The sequence below is a fragment of the Mya arenaria genome, chromosome 8 (assembly GCF_026914265.1).
Source record: "Mya arenaria isolate MELC-2E11 chromosome 8, ASM2691426v1".
NCBI lineage: Eukaryota > Metazoa > Mollusca > Bivalvia > Myida > Myidae > Mya > Mya arenaria.
In genome coordinates this window covers 41,996,789-42,014,604 of record NC_069129.1, presented here as the reverse complement: position 1 = coordinate 42,014,604, position 17,816 = coordinate 41,996,789, and the positions used below count along the sequence as shown (strand labels likewise).

The 17,816-nt window shown below is 37.6% G+C and overlaps 1 protein-coding gene and 1 non-coding gene across 2 annotated transcripts in view; both read right to left on the bottom strand.

Annotated features, from left to right (window-relative positions):
- Nucleotides 1-17,751, bottom strand: part of LOC128244204 (uncharacterized) — a 34,801-nt gene extending 17,050 nt beyond the window's left edge. The window contains exons 1-12 of the mRNA XM_052962221.1: nt 17,733-17,751; nt 13,079-13,167; nt 12,566-12,643; nt 11,721-11,865; nt 9,416-9,670; nt 8,498-8,691; nt 7,209-7,461; nt 5,435-5,831; nt 4,240-4,378; nt 3,376-3,438; nt 1,681-1,948; nt 956-1,066 (exon numbers count right to left, since the gene is read on the bottom strand). Coding sequence (XP_052818181.1) covers nt 956-1,066; nt 1,681-1,948; nt 3,376-3,438; nt 4,240-4,378; nt 5,435-5,831; nt 7,209-7,461; nt 8,498-8,691; nt 9,416-9,670; nt 11,721-11,865; nt 12,566-12,643; nt 13,079-13,167; nt 17,733-17,751 — 2,011 coding nt within the window. The remainder of the gene's footprint in view (nt 1-955; nt 1,067-1,680; nt 1,949-3,375; nt 3,439-4,239; nt 4,379-5,434; nt 5,832-7,208; nt 7,462-8,497; nt 8,692-9,415; nt 9,671-11,720; nt 11,866-12,565; nt 12,644-13,078; nt 13,168-17,732) is intronic.
- On the bottom strand, nt 8,842-8,914 carry Trnar-ccg (transfer RNA arginine (anticodon CCG)). Its single transcript has one exon. It is a non-coding gene; the product is annotated as a tRNA-Arg (tRNA).
- Nucleotides 17,752-17,816: the final 65 nt, after the last annotated feature.

Sequence of the window (17,816 nt, the reverse complement as noted above, 5' to 3'; positions counted from 1 at the left end):
AATATTACATGGTAAGGAATCACTTGACACTTGACTTAATGGCTCTCACATGGGTCACCACGGGTCATAATCGATGTAAACAAACAAGTAAGTGACGTATATTTCTAAATAACTTATTTGACAGAAAATATATATAAAATATTTCTAAGCCTATAAAAGAATATACCCATGTGAGAATCCCCTACAGTGACGTGATTCCTCACCCTGATTCGGTACGCAACTGTTAGTGGTGGTTATGCACCAGTCATTTGTAACCACGCCCCCCCCCCAGTTCCGGGGAATAGCGGAGACTTTGATTTTAGGTTCAGCCAAGCCATGGCAAAATCTCCGCCCTGCGGGGACGATCTGCTGGTAAAACCCCCGCCAAATATCCCCGCACCCAAGGGACCCTTGATAAGGGCAATTCCCCACTATATTTGTGTGAGGACAAAACCACCGCAGTCACCCGGCACTGCGGGGCCACCTGGAAGGTAAAAACACGGCCCATTTTCCCGGCTATCCCCGGTATACCCCCGGACCTGGGGGGGGGGGGGCGTGGTTACAATTGACTGGTGCATTACATCCTGTCGGGGTCGTTTTCAATTATTTACATTGCACGGCCATAATCTACTTATTTCTAACTATACACTCAACTGTGTTAAAACATTTATATTGTTGTCAGATCTTGTGTAAGAATGCCCGAGTTAACAACAGTAGCATTTCAATCAATTGAATACAATCGGACCCCGTTGGCTCGAACTTCCTGGTACCGGCAAAAATACCTCGAGCCTCGGAAAATTCGAGCCAAGCGGATGTTTACCCTTAGTTTAAATCCGTTTACTCTTAGTGTAAAGAAATCGGCCTTTACATCTAGTTCGAGCGAACTGGGAATTCGAGCAAACAGGGTTCGACTCTAGATCTGTTTTGCAATGGAAATATATACAACTCTTTTGTAAGACACATCTTAAACACCTACCATTCCTGACCGTGGCTACGCGGCTAATGTGAAGACTGCCATAGTCGCTATACAGGACATCCGGTAACTGCTCCACCCCCAGAACCTTCTGCGGGACCATCATGGATACGCCTGCATGCGAAAAAGTAAGTAAACGTCAAAAACAGTCGGATGATTTGAAAATAAAACACAGCAAAAGCGAAACAAAATTATTTGAGTCGAACCCGAAACACAAACGATTTTTTTTATTCCTATTGCTTAACAGTGGTGTTGTATTCGTCTTTCAATTTGACGTGATTATATTTTAAATCAACTTATCATTATAAAAGTTACACTAACGGTTTAAGAAAAATGCATAAAACATTAATTTTTGAGCTTAAATATAAAAATCTGCGATCTAATTTTTGTCAGCAGTCTTGTATCCCTTGTATCCATAGATTTTCGCAAAAATTGGCTTGTTCCAAGACAAAAAAAAAAGTTGTCAAAACGTTAAATCTGTAAGAGTGCAGCTTTAAAAAGACACGTATATACAAGTTGATTCATTACAACCCTGCATTCAAGAATACTTATCAATACATACATCTTATAAAGTGATATGCTGTAAAACTACAATCATGTAAATGTAGGGTTTTAATTGTTAATGTATCATTTTAAGGTTAAAATAAGGTGTTTAAGGGTTCATTTGCCAGCCATCCTGTCGGCACGGGCCCTTGTGTCACCCGCTAGACCCGCCGCAGTGTGCCTACCATACTCCGAGCAGAGCACAGTCAGCTCCATGGCTTTCCACATCTGCTCCTGCGAGATGGACATGTTGTACGAGGTTCCGGGGCGCGATAGCGGCGTGGTGGATGGAGTTGGGGAATTTGCGGACGCGGCGGACGCGGTGTCCACAGTGTTGCATTGAAAGAAGAACAGCGGGTCGGCGTCGTCTGCCTCATAGCTTCCGTGGGTTTTCTTCACCACTTTGTCCATATGTCGTAGTTTCCGGACGGACAGCTGGTACCGTTTTCCTCGCTTTAGGTTAAAAAAAATAATGGAGTTCACTGACCAAATACTATATGTGCGATATTTAAGATGCACGCTTACTCCAAAATACGATTTACCACAATTAATACAATTGTTTAAATATACGAAAAAGGATAAATAAGTGTAAATAACAATGGTTCTTATGAAGGATACCGAGTTGATATTGAAAGAAAAGTGCAGAAAACACAGTATTCCTACCCTATGCGACGATAGTACGTCACTGTAAATATTTTAGCACTCACCAATCATTTAATATTTTTGCGTTTTCAGCTATGAAATACACTGTTACAATCTTGTTATCAGAAACTCATAGTATCCATAAATGCATTATTAAGTAAGTATTTAAACTTGATCACTTGAAATTTAGGTTTGTTATACTTGTGTATGTTTTCATTTTGAATAAGAGTGTCACTTTAAAAATGACTGGAAAAATAACCTTAAGCTTATTGTTGTTTTATTGAGCTGTAGGCCGCCGGCCTATACAGACGATAGTACCGCAAATCGAAATGAGGTATCGTCAGATCTACTTTTTGACATGCCATGTTTAAAATAATTAATGCACCTCGGCCTTTTTCCATCGAAAACTACCTCGGAGGTATATCGGCGGTTTACAATGTACGAATTCTTTACATATAACTACGCCGCAAGTAGATTGCGTAGTAATTTCAATGTAACAGTTAATCCGTATGGTCAGCAATTAGTTAACAATATCACTCTTTCTATATCGTCAGCTAATTTGTCAGCACCTTAAGCACGACCCGAAATAACGTTTTTGTTAAGTAGGTCTCAACGCAAGAAAAACAAAGCAGGCAAGTCTGAAAGCAATGTGTATACTATTTTTAGCGTTTTACTCGTTGTCTTACTAATTATAATGACCAATAGAATTTATCGTTGAAGTTTATAATGACCAATGAAAAATCTTAATTTTACTCAGTTCATTTCTGTAAATTTCACAGGAAGTCAGGGTGATTTCAAACGGTCTAACGGCTCCAAAAAGCATGTAATTTGTGTACAGATTGATTTTAGCCTTTAAAAATAGGATTTATATTTGATAGCTACGTAGCCACAAATTCTCCAGAGCCAAAGTACCGGTAATATTGTTTTATCCCTACCTATGTTGTTGTTTTTTTTATCATTAAAAAAATCAAATGAGTTATATATGATTATGCATTTTAAAAGTAAACAAACATAAAATAACGAATGCATTAACCTATAGTGTTCGCCTTTAAAGCGATCACTTACCTATGCTGGCTGATTTTTACCATTTCGTGTTTTCGGATTTTCGCGTCGACACTTGGCGCAAGTTTACCCCGCCACTTGGCGCATAATGTTCTCCCCGCCACTAGGCATAGTTTCGCCCTTTCGTCGCATAAATGCGCAAACACTAAATGACAGAAATAAGCCGTTATACTTACCACTTGATTCAAGAATCTGCGCCGCTCATCTTGCATGTAGTGCCTCAATGGTTCCCACATACTCTGAAATACAAACATGCAGGGATATATTATATAAATATCATATGGCAGCATGTGTGACATTGATATTGTCAACCCGAGGCGTTAGCTAAAATATTGAAGCAGTTATGTTCCCTTATATGACATTCAAACTATCACTGCGGTCACATGACCTGAAAGTGAATTTTCGCTTGGTCACGTGTCAAAAAGGTTGAAAATGTTTCTGATATCTAAAATATCTCATTTTCGGGTAATTGGATTTTACCATTGTAGACAAAAGTGAGGTATAATAAACATAAAGATATCAGTGATTCAGATTATGATTTATTTACAACTATTTTGAAAGATTTCCCACAAAACGTAGCTTCACAGCAAACGTCAGACAGCGATCGAGGTTTTGTTCTCATACCATCATACCATTCGGAACTCCTCGGCCATTTTCCATCGAACATGCCGGTATATCAGTAGAAGCAGGTCGTTAAAAGATAATGAAGTAAAAAAGTACAGCTGAAACAGCTGTATTAATTTTTGCAAGAAATACAGCACATCACAAGTGTATCCAACAAACTTCCATACCAGTAAATAGATGAAAGTTAACAACGATGTTGTTAACAATTTTGTTAACTTTAACAAACTTCTGAACAATCGGTCCAATGTTTCAGTACCAGTCTCTAGCTATTTATTTCAAGCACATATTTACATCTCAACTGCCATTCCTTAAATGAATGTCTTTGCAATTGCGAATATATTTCGATGAACGCACATCAGCCCAACTGCGTTCATACCCCGATAACGACATCAATCTCGCAATTCCTTAAATAGTACCTCTTGTGCAATGTCTTGTGCCATACAGAGGACATTGTCGCCGCGATGTTCGTTTAGCGCGTAGAAGATCGACTTCTTGAGTGCTTCGGGGAAAAGGTCGCGCACGCCCTGGTTCCGGTACAGGTAGCGAGACACGATTCTGAAAAACAAACACATATATATTTGAGATCGATTATAAGAAGAAAGTGTAAATATCACACAAAAATAAGTGACCCCCCCCCAAAAAAAAACAACAAAAAAACAACAAAACAAACAAAAAAAACAAAACACAAAACAACAACAACAACAAAAAACAAACAAACAAACAAACGTGTACCCAACCTCTGTTAATTGATTTTAATCTTATTGTCTAATTGTCCTATCAGATCTCCAATCTGAGTATCCTGCTGTGCAGTCTTGGGTGGTTTAATATAAAAATGGAACCTTAATGGCCCTGAGCCAATAAACAAATACTCAGGAAATTGCCCCCTACTGTCAGACCAGTGCAATAAGCAGGAGATGCACAGCAGGGGATTATCATGCCTAACATTCCTTAAACTAGACCTTAAGGTCATACCGAATTGGTTTAATCTTAAGCGTCAATCTACAAAACCGGAATAAACAAACGAACCCCCGGAAAAAACGAATACGAAATGAGTGACATGCTATGTAGAATATAGACACTAGAGTCTCCTTAGTCCATTCTCTATTGTCAGATAGATTTCCACTGCAATATGTGTTTAACTAAAAATTGTTTTTAAGTGTGTTGATAATTGGAATCACACAGAATGCATTATTTTCTGATATCAAATGAATCCTGCGTACTATTCTCAGAATATTTGTTCTGGTACCAAAACTGTCAAATATTGTTTATGCGTACCGCGTACCACCATCTTTGGTCCAACCCCCCCCCCCCCAAAAAAAAAACTATAAAAAAAACACGTGAATACACAATACAAAAAGGGGAATGGGGGTCGGGGGTAGTTGCACCTTCTTAATCACGATACACCATAAAATCAACATGAAATTATTATATTGTCTTATTTTCAATAGTTTTTATTTCATTACGGTCAAAACGCAAGAATAGTATAAAAACTGCAGATTCTGCTATGTAACAAAATACGTTCACGCATGTTGCACTGCTTTTGAGCAAAACTCACAACGTCTTATCCCAAAGATGTTTACAAATTGCCCTTACCAGCGCTCCGCACCCTACCTATGAGCCAATGCCCGCCTGAGGGGTCGCCCAATGTCGTCCACGGCGTTGTCGTCGGTGTCCATGTAGATGCGCACATCCGTCCAGAAGTTCAAATACCGAAGGTCAAACAGATGATCGTTTTTCTCCAAGAATGACCGGAAGGGACAGCAGGCCAACATGTCTGACGCAAGCGACCATAAAACGCGGTTGGAAATGTTCGGAAAGTTTCCGAGCTGTGTTCGTTTCTTTCCGCACAGGAATGACGTCAGCTCTATCGGGATAGGACTCCGGATATGACGCGCGGCGCTTAAGTATTTTGACTGGATGCTGCGTCGACTGAGCTCGTCTGGACTGTCGTTCCCCGGAAGTGAGCACGACGACAGGCTTTTTCGAGTGAAAATGTCTCTGGCCGGACCTTTTGGTAAAATTTCAAATGTCATTTTTATATTTTATTTATCAAAAAGTGCTTTACAGTTATTCATTACAATGGACTACGAGTATATATAATAGTGTTATAACGTAAAAAAACGTTTAATATCATACATTTTACCACCTTTCACTGTTTTTCACGCCAACCGCATATCATCAATATAATATAATTAATTGTTCTCATAGTTTCATGGAGTTTCTCCGACCATACGGATTGTTTTACCATACTTTTAAACACTACGTTTCTCCCGCCCCAGGTCACAGAGGCTTGATGACATGAGCTCATATTCGTCCATCTAGCCATAATAAATATTTCGTATAACAGAATATGGTACTTCTGTTTTTTTGTCAATTTCATTTTATGTTTATTGCAATGAATTATATTGATGATATTCATGTTCAAGTATGTGTTAAATATAATTTTGGCTAGTTGAACTGATATATGGCTTTATGGACTTGTGTGAGCTCCTGTGATCAAGCCACAGTGCTCAAGATAAGTAGATCCAAATATTGGCGCCATGCTGGAAATCCTTTAAAGATGCACTCTTACTCCCAAATAAGATTTACCACAATTAATAATATTGTTTTTATATTCCAAAAAGGATGAATAAATGTCGAAAACAATGGTTCATATAAAGGATAGGTCGAGTTTAATTTGAAAGAAAAGAGCATAAAACACGGTATTTCTACCTTATAAGACCACAGTAAATATTTTAGCGTTCACTTATCATTTAATATTTTGCGCTTTCTGCTATTAAAAACACAGTTACAAGCTTGTTATCAGTAAATAATATTTTCCATTTATGCATTATTTAGTAAGTAGTTGAAGGTTTATCAGTCGAACTTGTATGTTTGTTATGCATGTGTTCTGATTCTGAATAAGAGTGACAATTTAATGCAGTGTCCAAGATTGATATGCCTATCCTGTGTGCTAGAAAAAAAGATCCAACTATTTGGCGCCATACATATAAAAAAGTACCCGTATGTAAACAATAATCTAAGATTCATTTCTACTATATTTTGTTCAACTGAGGTGGGGAAAAGGCATTTTCCATGGTCGCTTGTGTAAAATAAGTCAAACCCAACCCTCGCGCAGGGTAATTTGCGGAAACTCGGTAACCTCTTTTCCGCAGAACACCCTATGCTCGGACTGGGAGCGGCCATGGAAGATATTTATAATCTGATTCAAAGGCGGCGCCCTTATCCTTTCCAATCAAGGTTAGAAACTTAACCGTTTGCAGTACGAGGGCACATTTCCAAAGTATCAGAATTACAAAAACATGTCTAAGACTATACCAATCATCCACCTCTGAATGCATTTATTTCACAACTTAAAATCAAGGCAATTTTGGCCACACCCTACCTCCCCACAACGACAACAGATCAATATGTTCCACTTTCACTTCGTCCAGCTCCTCGGAACTCTCCGACACGTCCGTCGGCGTCTGTCCGGGCAGGTCGGTCGCCGACATTGACTCGTAGACCTCCGTTGCCGGCGAGCTAATACCGGACGCCTGATATATCGTCGGGAACATGAAGCGGCACCGCAAGCGTCTCTCGTTACTCAGAGTATCAGTGTCACCAGGCGCTGTTCGCTTTAAAAGGTCTAGTGTCTCCTGGTTTAGACACATTACATATGGGGTAACGTGGAATTTAACCATACATATAAATAAAAATATAAATATATTGGTACACATAAAAAGGGCACAATTAAATAGATGCAATTATTATCTGACTCACAGGCGACATTTACGTTGACAGAACCCACCCTTTTGCCACGCCTCCCCCCCCCCCCCATTTCTTTTATATATGTTTAAGACCAACAATTATTGGAACATGTTCATTTACCACAAAAAAAAAACCCAAGATGTCTACCAATTATATTCCACGAGAAGAAATCACAATTTAAACTATCACTATTTTTTAAGTGATAATAATAATAAGTTGTAATAGAATATATTTTTCGTAGAAATTTTAGTTGATATTTGGTGTGTGTTTTATTCATCATTTTTGGCCTTTTTAAAAAATAAAATGGGGGGAATGGGTGTGGCAATATGGCTGTTTCCTGTCACCGTAACTGCCGCCTGTGATTTGACTTAAATGATCAAAACAAAAATGATTTGTGTACAGATAATACACATTAGCTACGTGGCCACATATTCCCAACATAAAACGGGGCCAAAACATCGCTTGTAGTTTTTATCTCTACGTAAAATTATATGCTTTTTTGTTTTGATCATTAATTTCACATGAGTTGAACATGATAATGCATTAAAATTAAAAAAAAATACTTGTATCTTTCAAGTGTAACCTTTAGTGTCCCCCGTTAAAGGGACTAGACACCGCCAGATGGTTCCAAAATCGGCAAATACAGTATTTCCTCAAAACAAGACTAGAGTAGTGAATGCGAGTTAGTATGAGGCCGATAATACATCATCTATCTAACAATTAAGAATGGATTTTAAAGAGGCTCCAATGTGTTTATATTCTACATAGGATGTCACTCACTAAGCAGTCTTTTTTCGATGGTTCGTTTGTCGGGGGGGGGGGGGGGGTCAGAAGTTGAACAGGTTTTCGAACTAAGGGTTGGCGCTAAACATAAGAACAATTTGATTTGGCCTAATATCAAATACATGTTTAATTCGTTCAAACCTTGGTGGACGTATGGACGACACGAACTAGGTGTCTGGGCAGCCAGTACTTCTTTAGGGCGGCAATGAGCAGCCCCTGTAGCTCCAGCAGCGCGGCATCAGTCTCCGACGCCTCTACCACGCGCGGACCCAGTTCTTCATGGACATTGTCACTTCCGGCGATGTCACCAGGGACGAGCCCAAAGTTCAAAACACCTTAAATCAATAAAAAAAATATGAGAAAAAAAACCTGAATATCAATGCAGAATCTGGCATTGATGCACGTATTTAATTGTTTTCGTCGTAATCACGTAGAAGACCCCTGAGAGGTAACATTTAGAAGCTTTAATTGCGTCCAAAATATTCCGACCTTGATGGGATTCGAACCCACAATCTTCGGCTCCGGAGGCCGACGCCTTATCCATTAGGCCACAAGGCCGTTGGTGAATAATAAACACGACGGGTAGAATAACTAGTATTAAATTACAGACGATACTCGGCTATCGATTCTGCACCCTTAAAGTTTTCTGCATTTACTTAAATTGCTGATGAAAAGGGGCCCCATGAAATGTTATAATTAGAGGTAATTATTTTATAACTATCATTAATATAAAGTACGTTTCATAATAAGACATGTGTTTAAGACTACTAATTTTTACAAAATAAAACCATGTTTTTTATAAGTTAACGCAATTATCACAAAACCACGCATGAATTTGAGTGATATAGATACAACCCTATTTTTTATTTGCAGTCGAACCCCGTTTGCTCGAACTCGCTTGGATCGAATTCATTGTTGGCTCGAACTGGATGTAAAAGGACCGATTCCTATATACTGAAGGTCAGCATTCGCGCTTGGCTCGAATTTTCTGAGGCTCGAGGTATTTTCGCCAACCCAGGGAGTTCGATGCAAACGGGGTATGACTGTATTGATAATTACCTCTGAAAACCAAAACCATAATGGCATTCTTCACTTCGTCACCTCTGCCTTGTGAGATGTACTTTGTTTTTATCGTATGCTTCAAGTACATCCGCTTCACGGGATCCTCCAGTCGCTTCCAAGTCTCTATGTCACGCCAGCACCGGTAGACGGCCTCCCCGCACGTGTTCCGCAGCGACTCCCGGAAGTGCAACATCCCAGTCACCGTCCCCATAACATTCCATACAAGCGTCCGACAGTCCTCGCCATCGTCTTCTGTTTGTAGAAACATGATATTATATTTCGCTTTATTTTTTTCATTAAAGTACAAATAAAGTGCTTTAAAGCTGCACTCTCACAGATTGACCGTTTTGCCAGCTGTTTTATTTTTGTCTTGAAATTGGCGAATTTTTGCGTAAATGTCTGAAAACTAGAGATAAAAGACTGCTCACAAAATATCAGATCGCAAATGTTCATATTTCCTTTCGAAAATTAATGTTTACGACTAAAAGCGTTACTAACGGTTTAAAAAGAAAAATGCATAAAACATCATTTTTTTTAACTTAAATATAAAAATCTGCGATCTAACTTTTAGTCTTATATGACTGGTTTACATGCATTTTCAAATTGGCCCGTTCCAAGACAAAAAATAATAATTATAAAACATGTTAAAATGTTTAATCTGTGAGAGGGCAGCTATGAATAGCAAAAACATAAAGTTCCTCATCCATGTTTAATATATTACGCTAACACATAAGAAAATACAAAATGCAAAATATCATTGAAATCGTCCATGCATCGGACTTCGTGCAGCCGAGACCAATCTGCCGACTTTCCGAATATGTACCTTTATTCTTTGAGGCCGCGTGTTAGCTCCATCCTCGCTAGCGTACTAAATACTCTTATGTTTTTCATCCAGCGTACCAGATACTTTATAACGTTTTTAGAGATTGCGTACCGAAAACTCCCCATTTTTTAGTTGAGGAAATAGTATATATCTTTTTTTGACCTCGTGCGATGGAAGAAGCATACACAATTGATACACTGGATAGCGACTAAGCGATCCATTCAACACCCCCAAAAGCTGAGAAAAGGAAGCGATAAAGCTGCCTCTTATGGAAGGGATTATCCGCCAGTTAATTCATGCTGCATTATGACATTTCTCATTTTAAATTGCAATTGCATTCGTCTAATTGGCAGGTGCCTTCGTGCAATTGCTTCGTGCCTTTATGTTATTGACAAAACCATTTGTCTATGTATACAACTTTACGATTCCTTCACTTTATTGCTTACGGTGTTAACGTCTAAACGACAAATGACATGTGTCAAGTTCTTACATTTAAATAACTAAATAACTAAATTGTGTACAAAACTACACCTTAACTATAAATACAAAATAACTAATAGTATTTATATACTGTAATAAGACCATTGGAAGCTAAATTAATATTCATCAATAGCAGTATGCATTTGTCAATAAGCAAATATACGATAGACGAATGCATCTAGACGAACGCAACTTAACAAATGGAATTAGAAGGGAACCAGTAAATATTAAATGAGAATGGAAACAATAATGCTGGTACCCTTCTTATCCACGGGAGAGCAATCTCGCGACTTTTGCTACGGTGGCAGGCAACAGTTTTCGTGTAGGAGCTGTCAAAAATATATCTAGAAGAGGTCATGTATAACATTATCTGAACTTAAAAAAATAATACTGCTTGATGCTATTTTCTGCTGATTATTTTTTTCCTGGATGTTATTATTCGATACTGAGTTAGACACATTTCCAAATTCTAATCTGCGTTTCGGCCTGAATTTAAAATGTGTTGTCTACTAGGCGGTGACCAATTGTCGATGGATAACATGTTTTGAAATTTCTGAGGCCATCAAACAAAATCCAAGTATGAGCTTAGTGCTATCATGCGCAAGAAAATATGTACGCCTTGCTGTCATCTATAGAAATCTATGCATGTGTTTCATTCACTCAAATTTTCTTTGCAGTTTGAGTAAATGAAACACATGTATAGATTTCTATAAATGACAGCAAGGCGTACATATTTTCTTGCGATTGATAGCACTATGCTCATACTTGGATTTTGTTTGATGGCCTCAGAAATTTCAAAACATGCATGTTATCCATCGAAATTTTTTAGGTCCAGATACCTGCGGAATTTTTACTGAGGAGGTCGTTGGTGTGGCGCGGCACTTATTACATATTTGGCAATCGCCATTTATAGTGGAGTGCTGAAGACGACATCCGCCTACTCTCACTATGGGGAATATGGAAAGAGATAGGACGGGTGGGGATAAAGCTTAAGTTAACCTGTGGGTTTGATTCCAGGTAGTGTAACCCTGGTTGCGCGCAGCTGCAAACATAGTTGGTACTCGACGTATAAAGTGGATCGCCGGAAGGGGATGTAGCGGTCCGACCACAGCCACCGGAGGATCTCACGTCGGTCGAGGTACAGCTGGAGAGAAAACAATTGGGGAAATGGGTCAACAAAGTCATGTGGTTGTTGGTGGTACAAGGGCTAATACATGTCACGTGATTTAGTAATTGCTCGTTATGTGTTACCGGATGCGATAGAGATAAATGCTATGCCTTATTATGTGACAATCTAAATAAAATGATGCAGGAAAGCGAAATAAAAGGTATTAAATATCATAGTAAGTCTAAGTTTAATTTAATGAGTAAAAAATGACAAATGGAATTTGAATCAGTCATCGGCAATTTGGAGTATACTTATATCACCAGCGCATCCAGGGAGGAAGGCGCACCCCCCCCCCCCCCCTTAAACCGTCAATATTGAATGTCGATATATGAGAAATAAATCAATAAATTATGCTCAAAATGCACCATTTCGGACTATAAATTGTAAGAAAATTCCCGACCCCCCCCCCCCCCCCCCCCCCCACACACACACTTCCTGCCAACTTGTTAACCTATTTTATATTTCGGTTCTGAGGGAGGGGCGTATGTCAAAATGTTGTGCCTCTAAATTACAACCTTTCTACCGTAAATTCCTGGATCCGCCCCTGAGTATGATACTTTACAAGATAAACGACATTTCGAAGAATATTATGTGTCATCACTGGTTATCTTCCTTTACGTATATAATGCACTTCGTATCAATCGTATTTTCAATTAAAAAAATATATTGTTATTACATGTCGTCTGTTTCTGATCGGTGGTTCAAAGTCGAATTCTGCTTCCAAAAAGTTGTAGAAAACATGCTGTCCGAATACCTGAATAAAAACACAAATAAATGACTTTTTGAAATATCATAAATCTAAGAAATGTTATTATATTACAAAATTCGTTTATTACTATTCAACTTTTCAAACCTGAACCCGCCCACAGTTCCATTTATGATAAACAAGCAGACCACTAATCGAATCCCAGTGTTAGGAAGTAGTTTGACCACCATAGAATAACAACCCCTATGACATTATTCTTTCGACAAAGTGACTCTTGGGTATTACGACTCCTCGACACGAAGTTATCAGTATAAACCCTAAGGAACAATTTCGATCTCCAAAAAAAAATAAACTCCCCAGATTATTTTACTTCTTGTAGAGGAGTCACTTTTTATAGACACGATCTTGGGGAGTCATAAGTTCAAAGGGGCAGGTGTGGGGTATGTAAAGTTAAGATTAATCCGACCAAGTGCGCGTGCGTACCGGAAGGCAGAGAAATGTGTTGAAGTAGTCGACGAACGTCCGGTTTTCCATGAGCAGTGCCAATTCCTGCAGCTCACCCTCGCCTGCTTCTGAAAACAGACGGACGAACAAAAATTATGATTTTACCATTATGTACATGTTTAAAGTAATTTTAAAATTCCGTGACAACGCCGGCGTTTATTGCCTAACGAAAACTGAAATTATGATGGCCAAAGCACCGAAGGCGTCCATGATGTTAAAGCTTCAACATACAGGTTGATGCAAAAATATTACTGTTTTAGATTTAAGGCAGTATCATGTCAAACTCATTTGACATTAATGATAAAAAATGTTTATTATTAAGGTACTTTTGCGCCGTGCACACGACTCTTAGTGACTCCTTCACAATATCTAAAAAGGATCAAGAAATGGGTCTATTTCCTCGTTTTATTATGAAATGAAACACTTCAAAGTCAACAGTAAAAGACTTAAAGAGTGACTCGAGGTGGTGTTGCAATCGGAACTCCTCGGCTAGTATCAAGATATCTCGAAGCTTGCCGGAGATGGCCGAGTTGTTACGATTGGTGGTGTTGGTCTTAGTGGTTTATACTCCGGGTCCCGGCGTGAGCACATTGAAGGGTCCCAGAGTGACAGTTTAACCACCGCACACCTATCCTGGGCAGAATTTAAGGCGGTAAACAAGTACTAGTTGCCTTCACCTCTGCAAGGAACTGACAAGTTCTGTACATATGCCAGGGGCAGTGGTACAGTGCGAATGGTCGTAGAAAGGATTTCATAACCAATCACAACAGAAGTGACCTGGTCAAGAGTCACTCGAGCGAGGAAAGACACAACTTTTAGAGAATGGCCAAAACTATCATCATCCAATGACAAAGAATGTTACAAAAAGTCATGCCAATACATGGCCAATGAAATCGAGACGATTAATCCATTCGGAACTCCTCGGCCATATTATCGAAAACAACCTCGGATGTATTTGGACGGTTTACATACTCAAAAAGAGGTACGTTTAAGTGCGCTGCAAGTAGATCGCGTAGTAATTTTATTTAGCAGTTAAACTTTATGACTTTATTCTTGGAAATCTTAATTATGTTTGCAATAATATTCTTCACTGGCAATAAATTTAAACTTAGATCAAATAATACAATTCTTAAACACTTCATTTCATAAATGATATAATTAAAAAAAATACTACTTCAACTGATGTACCGGCATACATCCGAGATTGTTTTCGATAAATATGGCCGAGGAGCTCCGAATGACGATTAATCCAGATGCAGGGGACGCCAGGGGCTGGGTCCTAAAATTGTCATTGTCTGGCTTATCTGTAAGCTGGGCATTCTGTTTACATTACAATATAAAGTTTTGCAACAATATTTAGACTTTGTGAAAGGTTGTGAAGAAATATAAATCCACAGACTAATTGATAATAAAAATTCTACACGCTGTGTATACTATAATATAAACTTTGACAACTATCTTTGAATAGAGTAATAAATGTCATGAAATAGTTCGGCTTAAGATTTGGCATCCCTTTAAGACACCACAGCCTAACTGATTATCAAAAATTCTGTTTTATTTTAAGCGCCAAAAATGTATGTTTTAGAATATTCTGTAATTATGAAACATGAAAAGAACTAATGTATTTTAACTTTGGTAAAACTTCATTACACAATAATACTCGAAAATTTACAGCATAACAGTACATTTAAAAAATATTAGAGATATATTGGCGCTTTTTAATTAGGGTAAATTGTAGCTACGGAGCAATTATTTAAAGTAAACACACTTGCAAATGTTAATAGGTTTAAATCTGTACATCAACATGCATTTTCTTTGTTTTAATCATTTAAGGCAAATGAGTTAAACATAAAATTGCACTATTATTAAAAAAAAGAAACAACTTATATTGTGCGCATTTAATTGTACTAGTAACTATGCTTTAAAGCTGCACTCTCACATATTTACTGTTTTGACAACTTTTTTTATTTTTTGTCTTGGAATTAGATTTTTTTGCGTAAATTTTTGCTCGTTCCAAGGCAAAAAATAAAAAAAAGTTGTCAAAACGTTCAATATGTGAGAGTGCAGCTTTAAATCAGGAGTATTTAGCGTTAAAGACTTTAAAGGCTTTAAATGTATTTTGTATAAATGTAAATAATATGATCTTAAACCTCATATATTTCATTAAATGTTTGATGCTTTTTGTAGGGTTTATACATTGAATTATTAATGTGAAATATGGGGTTCTATTAAATCAAAGGAAATAGAAAGAATTCATTTGAAGTTTTGTTAACACTTATTATGAAATCGAATTAACATTTGTACTATAAGTGTATGGAGAACATATACGATTGAACATTGTATTTCCCATCATGGGGAAACTTTGTTTAATTACTTAAAAGACACACTATGACATACATATTGTTATGGAAGCGTCCACAGTCTTTACTACATTTAAGAGATACTTTCTCTTAACTAGGAAATATTAAGTCCTAGTTAAGCGATTCTCAGTCATAATTACCAGATTATAAATTCTGATTACGATATACTTGGTCCTGTGATCATGATTTCGTTATAACGAGATACTATCTCATAATAAGGAGTTATTATAAGATAATTAGAACTTATAATTTTTATTAAAACGAGAAATTATCTCATAATTAGGACTAACGAGAAGTATTTCACAATAAGAAATTATTTTCTCAAAATTGGGACTTACGAGTAGTATCTCACAATAAGAAGTTATTATCTCAAAATTGGGACTTACGAGTAGTATCTCACAATAAGAAGTTATTATCTCAAAATTGGGACTTACGAGTAGTATCTCACAATAAGAAGTTATTATCTCAAAATTGGGACTTACGAGTAGTATCTCACAATATGAAGTTATTATCTCATAATTGGGACTTACGAGAAGTATCTCACAATAAGAAGTTATTATCTCAAAATTGGGACTTACGAGAAGTATCTCACAATAAGAAAGTTATTATCTCAAAATTGGGACTTACGAGAAGTATCTCACAATAAGAAGTTATTATCTCATAATTGGGACTTACGAGAAGTATCTCACAATAAGAAGTTATTATCTCTTAATTGGGACTTACGAGTAGTATCTCATAATACGGAAATATTATCCTCTAATAAGGAATAGCGAGTGGTATCTCACAATAAGGACTTAATATTTCATTTCTTAAACAGGAGTTATTATCGTATTATAGTTAGGACTTATGAGTAGTATATCATACTACAGACTTACAGTAATATCTCACAATAAGGACTTATTAACTCATAATTAGGACTTACGAGCAGTTTCTCTTAAACAGGATATATTACCTAATAATACGGACTTACGAGTAGAATCTCATATATCCTTAATAGTCGATTTGAGATCATATCGCATAAATCAGATCTGTTATATCCTAATTATGTAAGATAGTATCTCCGAATTAGGAAATAACTCATTCAAAAGTATTAAAGACTGTGGCACTGGGACGCTTCCACATAAAATGACCACATGGTTTTAATAATTATGTGTCTTCTCATCCGTCCAAATTTTAGCTCACACCATAAAAAATTAAAGACTAAGTCTTAGATTATAAATCCAAAATGTTAAACTTTTCTATTGTTGTACAAAGGCTTGGTGTAGGTAGACCATATAGTATTGAAGAAACTAGCCATTGTGACGTAATGGACAAGTTCAATGTTATTAGTACCTAGACTTTATAAACAACTGTCGAGTTTCTTCTGCATGTGTTCACAATGGCTATTTACCATAATAATATCGGACGTGTTCATTCATAATTACTTCTTATATAAGCGTACATGTGCACAAGTTTGAAACATTCTACATCCAGGATATTACTATGGCAGGAGTGTATAACCGAAGCTCCATGTATGTATATTTGTACGTTAGATTATACTAATTTAATTTAGCTCGATTTTGAAGACAGTCAGAAGCTGTTATAATTCATTCTTGAGTCCGTTTTTCTGGGTAGAAACTAGTTCAGTCGAACGCCGTTGGCTCGAACTCGCTTGGCTCGAATTCCTCTTTGGCTCAAACTGGATGTAAAGGGACCGATTTATATATACTGAAGGTAAGCATTCCCGCTTGGCACGAATATTCCGAGGCTCTGGGTATTTTCGCCCATCCCAGGGAGTTCGAGCCAACGGGGTTCGGCTGTACTTGTGTCCTTTTGCAGAGACCACGAGAAGGTAATTCTGGTTGTGTTCGGGCTCACAACCTCGTGGGTGATTGAAGAACCACTAAAAGCTTGTGACTCGCACCTTAATCACATGTCATGAATTATGCAACGTGGCCAGCCAGGCACGGCAGTTGGCGTTGTGCAATAACTTGAGCAGTTGCCTGTTAAAATCCGTTTAAGGGACTCGCTCATGTTTTTGTAAAAATAAAACTCGATTAACGGCTTTGTTGTTGTGTAATTGGTTGATTGACATTCTCGCGTAAGTTTTATATATGTATTGTTAAAATGACAACATTTCCATCACATATGTATCAGTCCTGTTAGCCTTGAGCCTAAAGACGTCGATCGTTTATCGATTTATTTATGTTTCTTGACTTTGCCGGCGTGTGGGTTCGCAACCCACTTAACGAATTAATTTAATTTAACTTTAATAAGATAAGAAAGCGACATACCTGTGTTTTCAGTGGACATGCTATTTTACATTGTTTTTTAAAATAAATTTAGTGTTCAAAAAACGGCATGGCGCCCTGGAACTG